Source organism: Scyliorhinus torazame, chromosome 5, assembly GCF_047496885.1.
Source record: "Scyliorhinus torazame isolate Kashiwa2021f chromosome 5, sScyTor2.1, whole genome shotgun sequence".
NCBI lineage: Eukaryota > Metazoa > Chordata > Chondrichthyes > Carcharhiniformes > Scyliorhinidae > Scyliorhinus > Scyliorhinus torazame.
Window position 1 is genome coordinate 9,117,191 of NC_092711.1, and position 18,815 is coordinate 9,136,005.

The 18,815-nt window shown below is 53.7% G+C and overlaps 1 protein-coding gene across 3 annotated transcripts in view; it reads right to left on the reverse strand.

The window, feature by feature from the left end:
• Positions 1–11,643: 11,643 nt before the first annotated feature.
• LOC140418165 (GTP-binding protein REM 2-like) overlaps positions 11,644–18,815 on the reverse strand; it is a 179,836-nt gene continuing 172,664 nt past the window's right edge. For all 3 annotated transcript variants that reach the window (XM_072501591.1, XM_072501590.1, XM_072501588.1), the window contains exons 4-5: positions 13,432–13,639; positions 11,644–11,961 (exon numbers count right to left, since the gene is read on the reverse strand). In XM_072501591.1, coding sequence (XP_072357692.1) covers positions 11,678–11,961; positions 13,432–13,639 — 492 coding nt within the window. In that variant the 3' untranslated portion in view covers positions 11,644–11,677. The remainder of the gene's footprint in view (positions 11,962–13,431; positions 13,640–18,815) is intronic.

The following is an 18,815-nucleotide window of genomic DNA, read 5'->3' on the forward strand; positions in this document are numbered from 1 at the left end:
CCTGCGCCGGGCTACTAGGGACGCAAAGGCCACAACGTCGGCCTCTTTCGCCTCCTGCACTCCCGGCTCTTCCGCAACTCCAAATAGGGCTAACCCCCAGCCTGGTTTGACCCGGGCCTTCACCACCCGCGAAATCACTCCCGTCACTCCCTTCCAATACCCTTCCAGTGCCGGGCACGCCCAAAACATATGTGCGTGGTTTGCCGGGCTCCCGCCACACCTCCCACATTTGTCCTCCACTCCAAAGAGCCTGCTCAATCTTGCCCCCGTTATGTGTGCTCTATGTAGCACCTTAAATTGAATCAGGCTAAGCCTGGCGCATGAGGAAGAGGAATTTACCCTGCTTAGGGCATCAGCCCACATACCCTCCTCTATCTCCTCCCCTAGTTCTTCTTCCCACTTTCTTTTTAGTTCGCCCACCCACTCCTCCCCCTCTTCCCTCATCTCTCGGTAAATCTCTGACACCTTGCCCTCTCCGACCCACACCCCTGAAAGCACCCTGTCCTGTACCCCCTGTGTCGGGAGCAACGGAAATTCCCTCACCTGTTGTCTAGTAAACGCCCTCACCTGCATATATCTCAAGAAATTTCCCCGGGGCAACTTATACTTTTCCTCCAATGCTCCCAAGCTCGCAAAAGTCCCATCTATAAATAAATCTCCCACCCTCCTAATTCCCAACTGGTACCAGCTCTGGAATCCTCCATCCATTCTTCCTGGGGCGAACCTATGGTTGTCCCTGATAGGGGACCCCACCAGGGCTCCCCGCACCCCTCCCTGTCGCCTCCACTGTCCCCAGATATTCAATGTTGCCGCCACCACCGGGTTAGTGGTAAACTTTTTAGGTGAGATCGGTAGCGGCGCCGTCACCAGCGCCTCTAAACTCGTCCCTTTACAGGACTTTCTCTCCAGTCTTTCCCACGCCGCTCCCTCACCCTCCATCATCCATTTACGTATCATTGCCACATTGGCGGCCCAATAGTAATCGCCCAAGTTCGGTAGTGCCAATCCTCCTCTGTCCCTACTACGCTGAAGGAACCCCCTCCTTACTCTCGGAACTTTCCCTGCCCACACGAAGCTCGTGATGCTCCTGTCTATTTTATTAAAAAAGGTCTTGGTGATTAGTATAGGGAGACATTGAAATACAAATAAGAACCTCGGGAGGACCATCATCTTAATTGCTTGCACCCTGCCCGCCAGCGATAGAGGCTGCATGTCCCACCTCTTGAAGTCCTCCTCCATTTGTTCTACCAACCGTGTCAGATTAAGTCTGTGCAAGGTTCCCCAGCTCCTAGCGATCTGAATCCCCAGGTATCGGAAGTTTCTTTCCACTTTCCTTAGAGGCAAGCCTTCTATCTCTCTACTCTGGTCCCCTGGATGTATCACAAATAATTCACTCTTCCCATGTTTAGCCTATACCCCGAGAAATCCCCGAACCCCCTCATAGGACATAGAACATAGAACAATACAGCGCAGTACAGGCCCTTCGGCCCACGATGTTGCACCGAAACAAAAGCCATCTAACCTACACTATGCCATTATCATCCATATGTTTATCCAATAAACTTTTAAATGCCCTCAATGTTGGCGAGTTCACTACTGTAGCAGGTAGGGCATTCCACGGCCTCACTACTCTTTGCGTAAAGAACCTACCTCTGACCTCTGTCCTATATCTATTACCCCTCAGTTTAAAGTTATGTCCCCTCGTGCCAGCCATTTCCATCCGCGGGAGAAGGCTCTCACTGTCCACCCTATCCAACCCCCTGATCATTTTGTATGCCTCTATTAAGTCTCCTCTCAACCTTCTTCTCTCCAACGAAAACAACCTCAAGTCCATCAGCCTTTCCTCATAAGATTTTCCCTCCATACCAGGCAACATCCTGGTAAATCTCCTCTGCACCCGCTCCAAAGCCTCCACGTCCTTCCTATAATGCGGTGACCAGAACTGTACGCAATACTCCAAATGCGGCCGTACCAGAGTTCTGTACAGCTGCAACATGACCTCCCGACTCCGGAACTCAATCCCTCTACCAATAAAGGCCAACACTCCATAGGCCTTCTTCACAACCCTATCAACCTGGGTGGCAACTTTCAGGGATCTATGTACATGGACACCTAGATCCCTCTGCTCATCCACACTTTCAAGAACTTTACCATTAGCCAAATATTCCGCATTCCTGTTATTCCTTCCAAAGTGAATCACCTCACACTTCTCTACATTAAACTCCATTTGCCACCTCTCAGCCCAGCTCTGCAGCTTATCTATATCCCTCTGTAACCTGTTACATCCTTCCACACTATCGACAACACCACCGACTTTAGTATCGTCTGCAAATTTACTCACCCACCCTTCTGCGCCTTCCTCTAGGTCATTGATAAAAATGACAAACAGCAACGGCCCCAGAACAGATCCTTGTGGTACTCCACTTGTGACTGTACTCCATTCTGAACATTTCCCATCAACCACCACCCTCTGTCTTCTTTCAGCTAACCAATTTCTGATCCACATCTCTAAATCACCCTCAATCCCCAGTCTCCGTATTTTTTGCAATAGCCTACCGTGGGGAACCTTATCAAACGCTTTGCTGAAATCCATATACACCACATCAACTGCTCTACCCTCGTCTACCTGTTCAGTCACCTTCTCAAAGAACTCAATAAGGTTTGTGAGGCATGACCTACCCTTCACAAAGCCATGCTGACTATCCCTGATCATATTATTCCTATCTAGATGATTATAAATCTTGTCTCTTATAATCCCCTCCAAGACTTTACCCACTACAGACGTGAGGCTCACCGGTCTATAGTTGCCGGGGTTGTCTCTGCTCCCCTTTTTGAACAAAGGGACCACATTTGCTGTCCTCCAGTCCTCTGGCACTATTCCTGTAGCCAATGATGACATAAAAATCAAAGCCAAAGGTCCAGCAATCTCTTCCCTGGCCCCCCAGAGAATCCTAGGATAAATCCCATCAGGTCCCGGGGACTTATCTATTTTCAGCCTGTCCAGAATTGCCAACACCTCTTCCCTACGTACCTCAATGCCATCTATTCTATTAGCCTGGGGCTCAGCATTCTCCTCCACAACATTATCTTTTTCCTGAGTGAATACTGACGAAAAATATTCATTTAGTATCTCGCCTATCTCTTCAGACTCCACACACAATTTCCCATCCCTGTCCTTGACTGGTCCTACTCTTTCCCTAGTCATTCGCTTATTCCTGACATACCTATAGAAAGCTTTTGGGTTTTCCTTGATCCTTCCTGCCAAATACTTCTCATGTCCCCTCCTTGCTCGCCTTAGCTCTCTCTTTAGATCCTTCCTCGCTACCTTGTAACTATCCATCGCCCCAACCGAAACTTCACACCTCATCTTCACATAGGCCTCCTTCTTCCTCTTAACAAGAGATTCCACTTCCTTGGTAAACCACGGTTCCCTCGCTCGACGCCTTCCTCCCTGTCTGACCGGTACATACTTATCAAGAACACGCAGTAGCTGATCCTTGAACAAGCCCCACTTATCCAGTGTGCCCAACACTTGCAGGCTACTTCTCCACCTTATCCCCCCCAAGTCACGTCTAATGGCATCATAATTGCCCTTCCCCCAGCTATAACTCTTGCCCTGCGGTGTATACTTATCCCTTTCCATCATTAATGTAAACGCCACCGAATTGTGGTCACTGTCCCCAAAGTGCTCTCCTACCTCCAAATCCAACACCTGGCCTGGTTCATTACCCAAAACCAAGTCCAATGTGGCCTCGCCTCTTGTTGGCCTGTCAACATATTGTTTCAGGAAACCCTCCTGCACACACTGTACAAAAAACGACCCATCTATTGTACTCGAACTATATCTTTTCCAGTCAATATTTGGAAAGTTAAAGTCTCCCATAATAACTACCCTGTTACTTTCGCTCTTATCCAGAATCATCTTCGCCATCCTTTCCTCTACATCCCTAGAACTATTAGGAGGCCTATAAAAAATTCCCAACAGGGTGACCTCTCCTTTCCTGTTTCTAACTTCAGCCCATACTACCTCGGAAGAAGAGTCCCCATCTAGCATCCTCTCTGCCACCGTAATACTGCTCTTGACTAGCAGCGCCACACCTCCCCCTCTTTTGCCTCCTTCTCTGAGCTTACTAAAACACCTAAACCCCGGAACCTGCAACATCCATTCCTGTCCCTGCTCTATCCATGTCTCCGAAATGGCCACAACATTGAAGTCCCAGGTACCAACCCATGCTGCCAGTTCCCCTACCTTGTTTCGTATACTCCTGGCATTGAAGTAGACACACTTCAAACCACCTACCTGAACACTGGCCCCCTCCTGCGACGTCAAATCTGTGCTCCTGACCTCTATACTCTCATTCTCCCTTATCCTAAAACTACAATCCAGGTTCCCATGCCCCTGCTGCATTAGTTTAAACCCCCCCAAAGAGCACTAACAAATCTCCCCCCCAGGATATTTGTGCCCCTCAGGTTCAGATGTAGACCATCCTGTCTGTCGAGGTCCCACCTTCCCCAGAAAGAGCCCCAGTTATCCAGAAATCTGAATCCCTCCCGCCTGCACCCTCAAAATTCGCATAACCTCTATCATCCCCCCCGCTGGGTCCGACACGTATAACAATAGGTCATCCGCGTATAACGAGACTCGGTGTTCTTCTCCCCCTCTAATCACCCCTCTCCATTTCCTGGAGTCTCTCAACGCCATGGCCAGAGGTTCAATTGCCAACGCGAACAACAATGGAGACAGCGGGCATCCCTGTCTTGTTCCCCTATATAGTCGGAAATACTCCGATCTATGTCGACCTGTAACTACGCTTGCCGTCGGTGCCCCATAAAGAAGTGCCCCAGCTAATAAACCCGTTCCCAAACCCAAACCTCCTTAATACTTCCCATAAATACTCCCACTCCACCCTATCAAATGCCTTCTCTGCGTCCATTGCCGCCACTATCTCTGCCTCCCCCTCCACTGGGGGCATCATTATCACCCCTAATAGTCGTCGCACGTTAACATTCAATTGTCTCCCTTTTACGAACCCTGTCTGGTCTTCGTGCACCACCCCCGGGACACAGTCCTCTATCCTCGATGCCAGTACCTTTGCCAACAATTTGGCGTCCACGTTCAATAATGAAATGGGTCTATAGGACCCGCACTGCAACGGATCTTTGTCCCCCTTCAAAATAAGCGATATCGTCGCCTCCGACATCGTCGGGGGTAGAGTCCCCCCTTCCCTGGCCTCATTGAACGTCCTCGCCATCAACGGGGCCAACAAGTCCACATATTTTCTGTAATACTCCACCGGGAACCCATCTGGTCCTGGGGCCTTCCCTGCTTGCATGCTTCCCAGTCCTTTAATAACCTCGTCCACCCCAATCGGTGCCCCCAGGCCTACCACCCCCCGCTCCTCCACTTTCGGGAACCTCAATTGGTCCAGGAACTGCCGCATCCCCTCCTCTCCCTCTGGGGGTTGAGACCTATACAGTTCCTCATAGAAGGTCTTGAACACCTCATTTATCTTTCCTGCCCTTCGCACCGTGTCTCCCCTTTCGTCTCTAATTCCTCCTATCTCCCTCGCTGCTGCCCTCTTTCGCAATTGATGAGCCAGCAGGCGACTAGCCTTTTCCTCATATTCATACCTCCTCCCCTGTGCCTTCCTCCACAGCACCTCCGCCTTTCTGGTGGTCAGAAGGTCAAATTCCGTCTGGAGTCGTCTCCTCTCCCTGTACAATTCCTCCTCCGGGGTCCCTGCAAATTCCCTATCCACCCTTAAAATCTCCCCCAGTAATCTATCCCTTTCCTTGGCCTCTGTTTTCCTTTTGTGGGCCCCAATGGAGATCAGCTCTCCTCTGACCACCGCTTTTAGTGCTTCCCATACCACTCCCACAGGGACCTCGCCGTCGTCATTGACCTCCAGGTATCTCTCAATACACCCCCGCACTCTTGCACACACTCCCTCATCCGCCATCAGTCCCACATCTAATCGCCAGAGTGTTCTCTGCTCCCTTTCCTCTCCTACTTCCAGGTCCACCCAATGTGGGGCATGATCCGAAACTGCTATGGCTGAGTATTCAGCTTCTTCCACCCTAGAGATCAACGACCTTCCCAAAACAAAAAAATCTATCCGGGAGTACACTTTATGGACATGGGAGAAGAAGGAAAACTCCCTAGCCCTAGGTCTAAGAAATCGCCATGGATCCACTCCCCCCATTTGGTCCATAAACCCCTTAAGTACCTTGGCCGCTGCCGGCCTTCTTCCGGTCCTTGAGCTGGATCTATCTAGCCCCGGGTCCAGCACCGTATTAAAGTCCCCTCCTAAAATCAAGTTTCCTACCTCCAGGTCCGGTATACGCCCCAGCATCCGTCTCATAAATCCCGCATCGTCCCAGTTTGGGGCATACACATTAACCAACACGACCTCCATTCCCTCCAGCCTGCCACTCACCATTACATAGCTACCTCCGCTATCTGCTACGATGTTCTTTGCTTCAAATGCTACCCGTTTCCCCACCAAAATGGCCACCCCTCTATTCTTTGCGTCCAGTCCTGAGTGGAACACCTGTCCCACCCATCCTTTCCTTAGCCTAACTTGGTCCGCCACCTTTAGGTGCGTCTCTTGGAGCATAACCACGTCTGCCCTTAGTCCTTTCAAGTGCGCGAGCGCTCGGGCCCTTTTTATCGGTCCGTTCAGGCCTCTCACGTTCCACGTGATCAGCCTCACTAGGGGGCTACCTGCCCCCCTCCCGTGTCGACTAGCCATTACCTTCTCTAGGCCAGTCCCATATCCCGCCTCCGCGCTCCCGCTCGCTCCCCCAGCGTCGCACACCATCCCCGCCCACCCACTCTTTAGCCATTTCCTTTTGGATTTCCGCAGCAGCAACCTAGTTGTCCCCCCCCCTCCCCCTCCCTCCGCCCCTCCCCGCTAGATCTCTTTCTAGCATGAGTGCTCCCCCCATATCACTTCCGTAAGTCAGCTGACTTCAACTGACCCCGGCTACTCCTGCTCACTCCTCGACCCCCCCGTGTGGGGAACTCCCATCCGTCTTGCGCCTGTCTTCCCGCCTTATTCTTTCTGGCGCGGGAACATCCCTTTACCTGACCCGCCTCTTATGGCGCAGCTCCCTTTCCCCTCCCCCTCCCCTTCCCCATTCTCCAACTATGTCCCGTCTTTCCCCCCTCACCGGCTCCCACATTTCCCCAATGTCTCCCCCCTTCCCTGTTTACTTCTCAATTAACTTCAACCATAACATTAACAATAACATTTCCTGCAGCATCAGTCCCTCAGTTCCGATCCAATTTCTCTTCTTTGATGAAGGTCCATGCTTCCTCCGCCGTCTCGAAATAATGGTGTCTCTCCTGATACGTGACCCATAGTCTTGCCGGCTGCAGCATCCCGAACTTCACCTTCCTTTTATGCAACACCTCTTTGGCTCGGTTGAAGCTCGCCCTCCTTCTCGCCACCTCCGCACTCCAATCCTGGTATACCCGTACCACTGCATTCTCCCATCTGCTACTCCGCACCTTTTTAGCCCATCTCAGGACCTCTTCTCTATCCTTAAGGCGGTAAAATCGCACGATTATCGCCCTGGGTGGTTCTCCCGCTTTTGGTCTTCTCGCCGGAATCCGATTTGCCCACTCCACCTCCAAGGGGCCCGTAGGGGCCTCAGCACCCATCAGTGAGCTCAGCATCGTACTTGCGTACGCTCCACAGTCCACTCCTTCCACACCCTCAGGGAGACCCAGTATCTGAAGGTTCTTCCTTCGCGCTCCGTTTTCTAGGGCGTCGATCCTTTCAGTACACTTTTTATGAAGTGCCTCGAGCGTCTGAGTCTTAACCGCCAGGCCCAGGATCTCGTCCTCAATATCTGTCACCTTCTGCTCCACCACGCGGAGCTCTGTCTCCTGGGTCTTTAATGTCTCCTTGAGCCCCTCAATTGCCTGTAGCAACGGGGTCAGCACCTCCCTCTTCAGCAGCTCCATGCACCGTCTCACGATTTCATCCTGCTCAGGCCCCCATGTCGCCTGCGCTTTCTCCGCCGCCATCTTGTACTTCTCTCTTTCTGACCCTTTGGTCGACGATTCCTTGCGCTGCAGCCGCCGCCGGTTTTTTCCTCCTTCGTTTGGGGGGGACTCCCTTCTCACACACCCCACACCGGGTTGCGTCGTCGAAAAATTCCCCGTTGGGGCTCTTAAAAGAGCCCGAAGGTCCGTCGGAGCTGGAGCCGCCGAAACGTGCGGCTAGCTCATCCCTGCCGCAACCGGAAGTCCCTTCAGTGGCCTTGATGAGGTCTTTTCACAGTTGTTCCCTCTGCTGCTAGAATTCACCTTTGATACAGGTCCTCAGGTCAGCTTGCAGCTTTAAGCTTGCCCTTCCCCCGCCTGCATGCTGGAAGAGGCCCTGTTTATCCTGCAGTTGCAGCCAAATCTTTTACTGTTTCTGCCGTGTCTGGCAACCCAGAGACATACCCTTCCTGGGGGACACTGTCGGGGGAATGTTGCAGCCTTCTTCCCACACCGGGAAATGGCAAACAAATGCCGTGGGGGCCCTGCAAAAGAGCCCAAAAGTCCGTTCCACGCAGGAGCTGCCGAATATGCGGCCTAGCTCTGCATAGCCGCACCCGGAAGTCTCATTCTTTCTCTAAGGCCATACGACATAGGAGCAGAATTAGGCCACTCGGCCCATCGAGTCTGCTCCGCCATTCAATCATGGCTGATATTTTCTCATCCCCATTCTCCTGCCTTCTCCCCATAACCCCTGATCCCCTTATTGATCAAGAGCCGATCTATCTCTGTCTTAGAGACACTCAGTGATTTGGCCTCCACAGCCTTCTGCGGCACAGAGTTCCACAGATTCACCACCCTCTGGCTGAAGAAATCCCTCCTCATCTCTGTTGTAAAGGATCGTCCCTTTAGTCTGAGATGGTGTCCTCTGCTTCTAGTCTCTCCGACAAGTGGAAACATCCTCTCCACGTCCACTCTATCCAGGCCTCGCCGTATCCTGTAAGTTTCAATAAGATCCCCCCCTCATCCTTCTAAACTCCAACGAGTACAGACCCAGAGTCCTCAACCGTTCCTCATACGACAAGCTCTTCATTCCAGGGATCATTCGTGTGGATCTCCCCTGGACCCTTTCCAAGGCCAGCACATCCTTCCTTAGATACGGGGCCCAAAACTGCTCACAATGCTCCAAATGGGGCCTGACTAGAGCCTTATACAGCCTCAGAAGTACATCCCTGGTCTTGCATTCTCGCCCTCTCGACGTGAATGCTAACATTGCATTTGCCTTCCTAACTGCCGACTGAACCTGCACGTTAACCGTCAGAGAATCGTGAACAAGGACTCCCTCTCTCTCACTTTCTCTCTCATTCTTTCTCTCTGTCCCTCTCTATCTCCCACGAGCCTGTCAGTAGCAAAAGCGGGAAGCAATCAGCCTGTGGTTGGACGAGTGGCTCCTGACTGAAACTCGCACTTCACTTGCCGGCATTTTGAACAACAGGGTCCGGAAGAGGGAGTGACACGGCAGGCCGGAGGGGACGCGTTGCTCCGCTCGTACACCGAGTAAAGCTCCCGTTACCACAATCCACCATTTGAAAGAGAGGGGAGCCATTATCATCCAGGAGACCAGACAGGCTGTGGGCCTGAACAGGCCTCAGGCCTGTAGCCTGCCTATAGCTTGAAGACTGTGGCATGTTGCCTCTTGGAAAGGTTTATAAGAGATAGGATGTGTAATCATCTGGAAAGGAATAATTTGATTTGAGATAGTCAACACGGTTTTGTGAAGGGTAGGTTGTGCCTCACAAACCTTATAGAGTTCTTTGAGAAGGTGACCAAACAGGTGGATGAGGGTAAAGCAGTTGATGTGGTGTATATGGATTTCAGTAAAGCGTTTGATAAGGTTCCCCACGGTAGGCTACTGCAGAAAATACGGAGGCATGGGATTCAGGGTGATTTAGCAGTTTGGATCAGAAATTGGCTAGCTGGAAGAAGACAAAGGGTGGTGGTTGATGGGAAATGTTCAGACTGGAGTCCAGTTACTAGTGGTGTACCACAAGGATCTGTTTTGGGGCCACTGCTGTTTGTCATTTTTATATCTGACCTAGAGGAGGGCGTAGAAGGATGGGTGAGTAAATTTGCAGATGACACTAAAGTTGGTGGAGTTGTGGACAGTGCGGAAGGATGTTACAAGTCACAGAGGGACATAGATAAGCTGCAGCGCTGGGCTGAGAGGTGGCAAATGGAGTTTAATGCAGAAAAGTGTGAGGTGATTCATTTTGGAAGGAATAACAGGAAGACTGAGTACTGGGCTAATGGTAAGATTCTTGGCAGTGTGGATGAGCAGAGAGATCTCGGTGTCCATGTACATAGATCCCTGAAAGTTGCCACCCAGGTTGAGAGGGTTGTTAAGAAGGCGTACGGTGTGTTAGCTTTTATTGGTAGAGGGATTGAGTTTCGGAGCCATGAGGTCATGTTGCAGCTATACAACACTCTGGTGCGGCCGCATTTGGAGTATTGCATGCAATTCTGGTCGCCGCATTATAGGAAGGATGTGGAAACATTGGAAAGGGTGCAGAGGAGATTTACCAGAATGTTGCCTGGTATGGAGACCCTTTTTCCTCGGATGGTGATGTCTAGCACGAGGGGACATACCTTTAAATTGAGGGGAGATAGATATAAGGCAGATGTCAGAGGTAGATTCTTTACTCAGAGAGTAGTAAGGGCGTGGAATGCCCTGCCTGCAACAGTAGTGGACTCGCCAACACTAAGGGCATTCAAATGGTCATTGGATAAGGACGTTGGGAATAGTGTAGATGGGCTTTAGAGTGGTTTCACAGGACGGCGCAACATCGAGGGCCGAAGGGCCTGCACTGCGCTGTAATGTTCTATGTTCTCTATGTTCTATAGCCTGAGGCCTGTAGCCTGAGGCCTGTACCCTGAGGCCTATAGCCTGAGGCCTATAGCCTGAGGCCTGTAGCCTGAGGCCTGTAGCCTGAGGCCAACAGCCTGAGGCCTGTAATTGAGGCCTCAACTCGACCTTCTTATCCCAGATAAATCGACATCGAGAGTAAATTTGAGAACAGGAAATGAGGAGACACACAGAGAACAAATACATTATTTTTTAATGAAAACCTTTTAGAAAAGTTACCAAGCGAAGTCGCGCGATTACCAATTTACAGCAGTGGTTCAGCGGGAATTAAACCGCGCGGTCACCGCCAACCAAACACCGAACCAGGCCCCGGCCGCGGTTTAAGACGAATTGCATGCGCCCAGTGCGAGATGAAAAACCGTTGGGAAATGCGCGACCCGGGACCAGGCTGAGGGCCCATTCTCGGGCCTTCCTCGAGCAGGCCTCATCCCCAGGCCGGGGTGGTGGGGGGGGGAGAGGGGGAGGGGTGGGGGATTGGTGCCGAGCTCCAGGCGGACTCACAGAGGGATGGGGGCCTAGTCAGGGAGGCGGATGTAGGAGGGCAAATGGAGAGAGAGAGAGAGACACATGGGCTTGGCGTTTAGGTGATTGCCCCCGTTAGCGCCCACTGCCCTGTTTCCCAGACCTGCCTGATCGGGAACAATGGACATTCACACAACCACAACACCCGCTCCGCCCCTCTACCTCCCCTTTCCCATGCACCCCCACCCCTCCCCACCCCCCCAGTCCATCCCAGCCGCTACAGACCCACCCCTCCACTGTCAGAGCACGCTGAGGTCATTGCAAGATTTGGATCGCTGGCGGAAGAAACCCCTGGTCCCCCCCGTCACCAGGCCCCTCAGGAAGCGGCGCGCCCTCTCGGTCACGCTCTGCCGCCTTCCCTCGCGTCCCCTGCGGCCCCCCCCTTCCCCCCCCGCCCGCCTGCGCCCCCGCCGCAGCCGCAGCTGACGCACCACCCCGTCGAAGAGCTCCCGCGTGTTGTGGTGGAGGGCGGCCGAGGTCTCGATGTACTTGCACTCGAAGGAGACGGCCCGGGTCTGAGCATCTGCGGGAGAACGGAGAGAGTCAGAAGGTCAGGGGTCAGGTCACATCACAGCTCCCTCCACTCCCAGGACAGGTCCAGCATGGGGTTAGGTACAGAGTAAAGCTCCCTCTGCACTGTCCCCATCAAACACTCCCAGGACAGGTACAGCCCGGGGTTAGATACAGAGTAAAGCTTCCTCTACACTGTCCCCATCAAACACTCCCAGGACAGGTACAGCACGGGGTTAGATACAGAGTAAAGCTCCCTCTACACTGTCCCCATCAAACACTCCCAGGACAGGTACAGCACGGGGTTAGATACAGAGTAAAGCTCCCTCTACACTGTCCCCATCAAACACTCCCAGGACCGGTACAGCACGGGGTTAGATACAGAGTTAAGCTCCCTCTGCACTGTCCAAATCAAACACTCCCAGGACAGGGATATCACGGGGTTAGATACAGAGTAAAGCTCCCTCTACACTGTCCCCATCAAACACTCCCAGGACAGGTACAGCCCGGGGTTAGATACAGAGTAAAGCTTCCTCTACACTGTCCCCATCAAACACTCCCAGGACAGGTACAGCACGGGGTTAGATACAGAGTAAAGCTCCCTCTACACTGTCCCCATCAAACACTCCCAGGATAGGTACAGCACGGGGGTTAGATACAGAGTAAAGCTCCCTCTACACTGTCGTCATCAAACACTCCCAGGACAGGTACAACACGGGGTTCGATACAGAGTAAAGCTCCCTCTACATTGTCCCCATCAAACACTCCCAGGACTGGTACAGCATGGGGTTAGATACAGAGTAAAGCTCCCTCGACACTGTCCCCATCAAACACTCCCAGGGCAGGTACAGTACGGGGTTAGATACAGAGCAAAGCTCCCTCTACAGCATCTCCATCAAACACCCCCAGGGCACGTACAGCACGGGGTTAGATACAGAGTAAAGCTCCCTCTACACTGTCCCCGTCAAACACTCCCAGGACAGGGACAGCATAGGGTTAGATACAGAGTAAAGCTCCCTCTACACTGTCCCCATCAAACTCTCCCAGGACAGGTACAGCGCGGGGTTAGATACAGACGAAAGCTCCCTCTACACTGTCCCCATAAAACACTCCCAGGGCAGGTACAGCATGGGGTTAGATACAGAGTAAAGCTCCCTCTGCACTGTCCCCATCAACACTCCCAGGGCAGGTACAGCACAGCGTTAGATACAGAGTAAAGCTCCCTCTACACTGTCCCCATCAAACACTCCCAGGACAGGTACAGCACGGGGTTAGATACAGAGAAAAGCTCCCTCTACACTGTCCCCATCAAACACTCCCAGGACAGGTACAGCACGAGGTTAGATACTGAGTAAAGCTCCCTCTACACCGTCCCCATCAAACACTCCCAGGACAGGTACAGCATGGGGTTAGATACTGAGTAAAGCTCCCTCTACACTGTCCCGATCAAGCACTCCCAGCTCTCCATCCGTCTCTCCCTCACCTTCAAGGGTGACCTCCCTCGAGCGGACCAGATCGGCCTTGTTGCCCACGAGGATGATGGGGATGTCCTCGGAGGGTCGGCGCCCCCTCAGCTTGGCGCGGAGTTCCTCCGCCATCTGGAAGCTGGCACGGTCCGTCACGGAGAAGACGATGATGTAGGCATCGCCCAGCTCAAGGCAGTTCTCCTGCATCCAACCACTGGATTCCTCCTTTGCGAAGACATTGAAGAGTACACCATTCGTTAATGCATAGCGCACTGACAGATCCAACCCTCCCACGCCTCCGATCGTACGGGATCGGCAAAGGAGGAACAAATCAGGATGTGTCCTCTTGTGGGAGAATCTAGAACTGGGGGGCACTGTTTAAACATAAGGGGGTTGCTTTGTCTATCGCAGAGGCAATTTTCCACCCCGATCGCTTGCTTGTATCCGCACTAACGCCACGCGTGCCCGAGACCAGCGGAGCTGAGTCCTTCCGAATGTCAACACTGACAAGATTCAAACCTGTTACAAGACCTTCTACTTCTCTCTAGTCCCACTCCAGGAGATATCCCGAACTCTCCTGCAACCCCGCCCTATGTCCTAACTCACTCCGAGACCCTTTTCCCGAAATCCCAAAAATGGTGCTCGCTCAGGAACACGCTTTGGGGACACTCGATTCATCACTATCTCTGTAACATCCTCCAGCCCCTACACCCCTCCCTATGTCTGTAACATCCTCCATCCCCTACACCCCTCCCTATGTCTGTAACATCCTCCAGCCCCCTACACCCCTCCCTATCTCTGTAACCTCCTCCAGCCCCGACACCCCTCCCTATCTCTGTAACCTCCTCCAGCCCCCTACACCCCTCCCTATCTCTGTAACCTCCTCCAGCCCCGACAACCCTCCCTATCTCTGTAACCTCCTCCAGCCCCGACAACCCTCCCTATCTCTGTAACCTCCTCCAGTCCCTACAACCCTTCCTATCTCTGTAACCTCCTCCAGTCCCTACAACCCTCCCTATCTCTGTATCCTCCTCCAGCCCCCACAACCCTCCCTATCTCTGTAACCTCCTCCAGCCCCTACAACCCTCCCTATCTCTGTAACCTCCACCAGCCCCTACACCCATCCCTATCTCTGTATCCTCCAGCCCCTACAACCCTCCCCATCACTGTAACCTCTTCCAGTCCCTACAACCCTCCCTATCTCTGTAACCTCCTCCAGTCCCTACAACCCTCCCTAACTCGGTAACCTCCTCCAGCCCCCTACAACCCTCCCTATCTCTGTAACCTCCTCCAGCCCCTACACCCCTCCCTATCTCTGTAACCTCCTCCAGCCCCCGACAACCCTTCCTATCTCTGTAACCTCCTCCAGCCCCCAACACCCCTCCCTATCTCTGTAACCTCCTCCAGCTCCTACAACCCTTCCTATCTCTGTAACCTCCTCCAGCCCCTACACCCCTCCCTATCTCTGTATCCTCCACCAGCCCCTACACCCCTCCCTATCTCTGCAACCACCTCCAGCCCCTACAACCCTCCCTACCTCTGTAACCTCCTCCAGTCCCTACAACCCTCCCTATTTCTGGAACCTCCTCCAGATCCTACAACCCTCCCTATCACTGTAACCTCCTCCAGCCCCTACACCCCTCCCTATCTCTGTAACCTCCTGCAGCCCCTACACCCCTCCCTATCTCTGTAACCTCCTCCAGCCCCCTACACCCCTCCCTATCTCTGTAACCTCCTCCAGCCCCTACACCCCTCCCTATTTCTGTAACCTCCTCCAGCCCCCTACAACCTCACTATCCCTGTAACCTCCTACAGTCCCTGCAACCCTCCCTATCTCTATAACCTCCTCCTGCCCCTACAACCCTCCCTATCTCTGTAACCTCCTCCGGCCCCTACAACCCTCCCTATCACTGCAACCTCCTCCAGCCTCTACTACCCTAGCTATCTCTAAAACCTCCAGCTGCTGTCAGAGGGTCAGTACTGAGGGAGTGCAGCACTGTCAAAGGGTCAGTACTGAGGGAGTGCTGCACTGTCAGAGGGTGAGTACTGAGGGAGCGTCGCACTGTCAGAACGTCACTACTGAGGGAGTGCTGCACTGTCAGAGGGTCAGTACTGAGGGAGTGCAGCACTGTCAGAGGGTCAGCATTGAGGGATCTCTGCACTGTCAGAGTGTCAGTACTGAGGGAGTGCTGCACTGTCAGAGGGTCAGTACTGAGGGAGCGCCGCACTGTCAGAGGGTCAGTACTGAGGGAGTGCCGAACTGTCAGAGGGTCAGTACTGAGGGAGTGCCGCACTGTCAGAGTGTCAATACTGAGGGAGTGCTGCACTGTCAGAGGGTCAGTACTGAGGGAGTGCTGCACTGTCAGAGGGTCAGTACTGAGGGAGTGCCGCACTGTCAGAGGGTCAGTACTGAGGGAGTGCTGCACTGTCAGAGGGTCAGTACTGAGGGAGCGTCGCACTGTCAGAGCCTCAGCACTGAGGGAGTGCCGCACTGTCAGAGGGTCAGTACTGAGGGAGTGCCGCACTGTCAGAGGGTCATTACTGAGTGAGTGCCGCACTGTCAGTGGGTCAGTACTGAGGGAGTGCTGCACTGTCAGAGGGTCAGTACTGAGGGAGTGCCGCACTGACAGAGGGTCAGTACTGAGGGAGTGCCGCACTTTCAGAGGGTCAGTACTGAGGGAGTGCTGCACTGTCAGAGGGTCAGTACTGAGGGAATGCTGCACTGTCAGAGGGTCAGTACTGAGGGAGTGCTGCACTGTCAGAGGGTCAGTACTGAGGGAGTGCTGCACTGTCAGAGGGTCAGTACTGAGGGAGTGCTGCACTCTCAGAGGGTCAGTACTGAGGGAGCGTCGCACTGTCAGAGGGTCAGTACTGAGGGAGTGCTGCACTGTCAGAGGGTCAGTACTGAGGGAGTGATCACTGTCAGAGGGTCAGTACTGAGAGAGCGCCGCGCTGTCAGAGGGTCAGTACTGAGGGAGCACCGCACTGTCAGAGGGTCAGTACTGAGGGAGTGCAGCACTGTCAGAGGGTCAGTACTGAGGGAGTGCTGCATTGTCACGGGGTCTGTACTGAGGGAGTGCTGCATTGTCAGAGGGTCAGTACTGAGGAAGTGCTGCACTGTCAGAGGGTCAGTAATGAGGGAGTGCTGCACTGTCAGAGGGTCAGTTCTGAGGGAGTGCTGCACTGTCAGAGGGTCAGTACTGAGGGAGTGCCGCACTGTCAGAGGGTCAGTACTGAGGGAGTGCTGCATTGTCAGGGTGTCAGTACTGAGGGAGTGCTGCACTGTCAGAGGGTCAGTACTGAGGGAGTGCCGCACTGTCAGAGGGTCAGTACTGAGGGAGTGCTGCCCTGTCAGAGGGTCAGCACTGAGGTATCCCGCACTGTCAGAGGATCAGTACTGAGGGAGTGCCGCTCTGTCAGAGGGTCAGTATTTAGGGAGCGCCGCACTGTCAAAGGATCCGTACAGAGGGAATGCTGCCCTGTCAGAGGGTCAGTACTGAGGGAGTGCCGCACTGTCAGAGGGTCAGTACTGAGGGAGTGCCGCACTGTCAGAGGGTCAGTACTGAGGGAGTGCTGCACTGTCAGAGTGTCAGTACTGAGGGAGCGATGCACTGTCAGAGGGTCAGTACTGAGGGAGTGCCGCACTGTCAGAGGGTCAGTATTGAGGGAGTGCCGCACTGTCAGATAGTCAGTACTGAGGGAGTGCCGCATTGTCAGAGGGTCAGTACTGAGGGATTACTGCACTGTCAGAGGGTCAGTACTGAGGGAGTGCCGCACCGTCAGAGGGTCAGTACTGAGGGAGTGCAGCACTGTCAGAGGGTCAGTACTGAGGGAGTGACGCACTGTCAGAGGGTCAGTACTGAGGGAGTGACGCACTGTCAGATAGTCAGTACTGAGGGAGTGCTGCATTGTCAGAGGGTCAGTACTGAGGGATTACTGCGCTGTCAGAGGGTCAGTATTGAGGGAGTGCCGCACTGTCAGATAGTCAGTACTGAGGGAGTGATGCATTGTCAGAGGGTCAGTACTGAGGGATTACTGCACTGTCAGAGGGTCAGTACTGAGGGAGTGCCGCACCGTCAGAGGGTCAGTACTGAGGGAGTGCAGCACTGTCAGAGGGTCAGTACTGAGGGAGTGACGCACTGTCAGAGGGTCAGTACTGAGGGAGTGACGCACTGGCAGAGGGTCAGTACTGAGGGAGCTCCGCACTGTCAGAGGGTCAGTACTGAGGGAGTGCCGCACTGTCAGAGGGTCAGTACTGAGTGAGTGCCGCACTGTCAGAGGGTCAGTACAGAGGGAGTGACGCACTGTCAGAGGGTCAGTACTGAGGGAGTGCTGCACTGTCAGAGGGTCAGTACTGAGGGAGTGCCGCACTGTCAGAGGATCAGTACTGAGTGAGTGCTGCATTGTCAGAGGGTCAGTATTGAGGGAGTGCCGCACTGTCAGAGGGTCAGTACTGAGGGAGTGCTGCACTGTCAGAGGGTCAGTACTGAGGGAGTGCCGCACTGTCAGAGGATCAGTACTGAGTGAGTGCTGCACTGTCAGAGGGTCAGTACTGAGGGCGTGCCGCACTGTCAGAGTGTCAGTACTGAGGGAGTGCCGCACTGTCAGAGGGTCAGTACTGAGGGAGTGCCGCACTGTCAGGGGGTCAGTACTGAGGGAGCGCCGCACTGTCAGAGGGTCAGTACTGAGGGAGCGCCGCACTGTCAGAGGGTCAGTACTGAGGGAGTGCCGCACTGTCAGAGTGTCAGTACTGAGGAAGCGCCGCACTGTCAGAGGGTCAGTACTGAGGGAGTGCCGCACTGTCAGAGGGTCAGTACTGAGGGAGTGCCGCACTGTCAGAGTGTCAGTACTCAGGGAGTGCTGCACTGTCAGAGGGTCAGTACTGAGGGAGTGCCGCACTGTCAGAGGGTCAGTCCTGAGGGAGTGCCGCACTGTCAGAGGGTCAGTACTGAGGGAGTGCCGCACTGTCAGAGGGTCAGTACTGAGGGAGTGCCGCACTGTCAGAGTGTCAGTACTCAGGGAGTGCTGCACTGTCAGAGGGTCAGTACTGAGGGAGTGCTGCACTGTCAGAGGGTCAGTACTGAGGGAGTGCTGCACTGTCAGAGGGTCAGTACTGAGGGAGTGCCGCACTGTCAGAGTGTCAGTACTCAGGGAGTGCTGCACTGTCAGAGGGTCAGTACTGAGGGAGTGCCGCACTGTCAGAGGGTCAGTCCTGAGGGAGTGCCGCACTGTCAGAGGGTCAGTACTGAGGGAGTGCCGCACTGTCAGAGGGTCAGTTCTGAGGGAGTGCTGCACTGTGACAGGGTCAGTACTGAGGGAGTGTCGCACTGTCAGAGTGTCAGTACTGAGGGAGTGCCGCACTGTCAGAGGGTCGGTACTGAGGGAGTGCCGCACTGTCAGA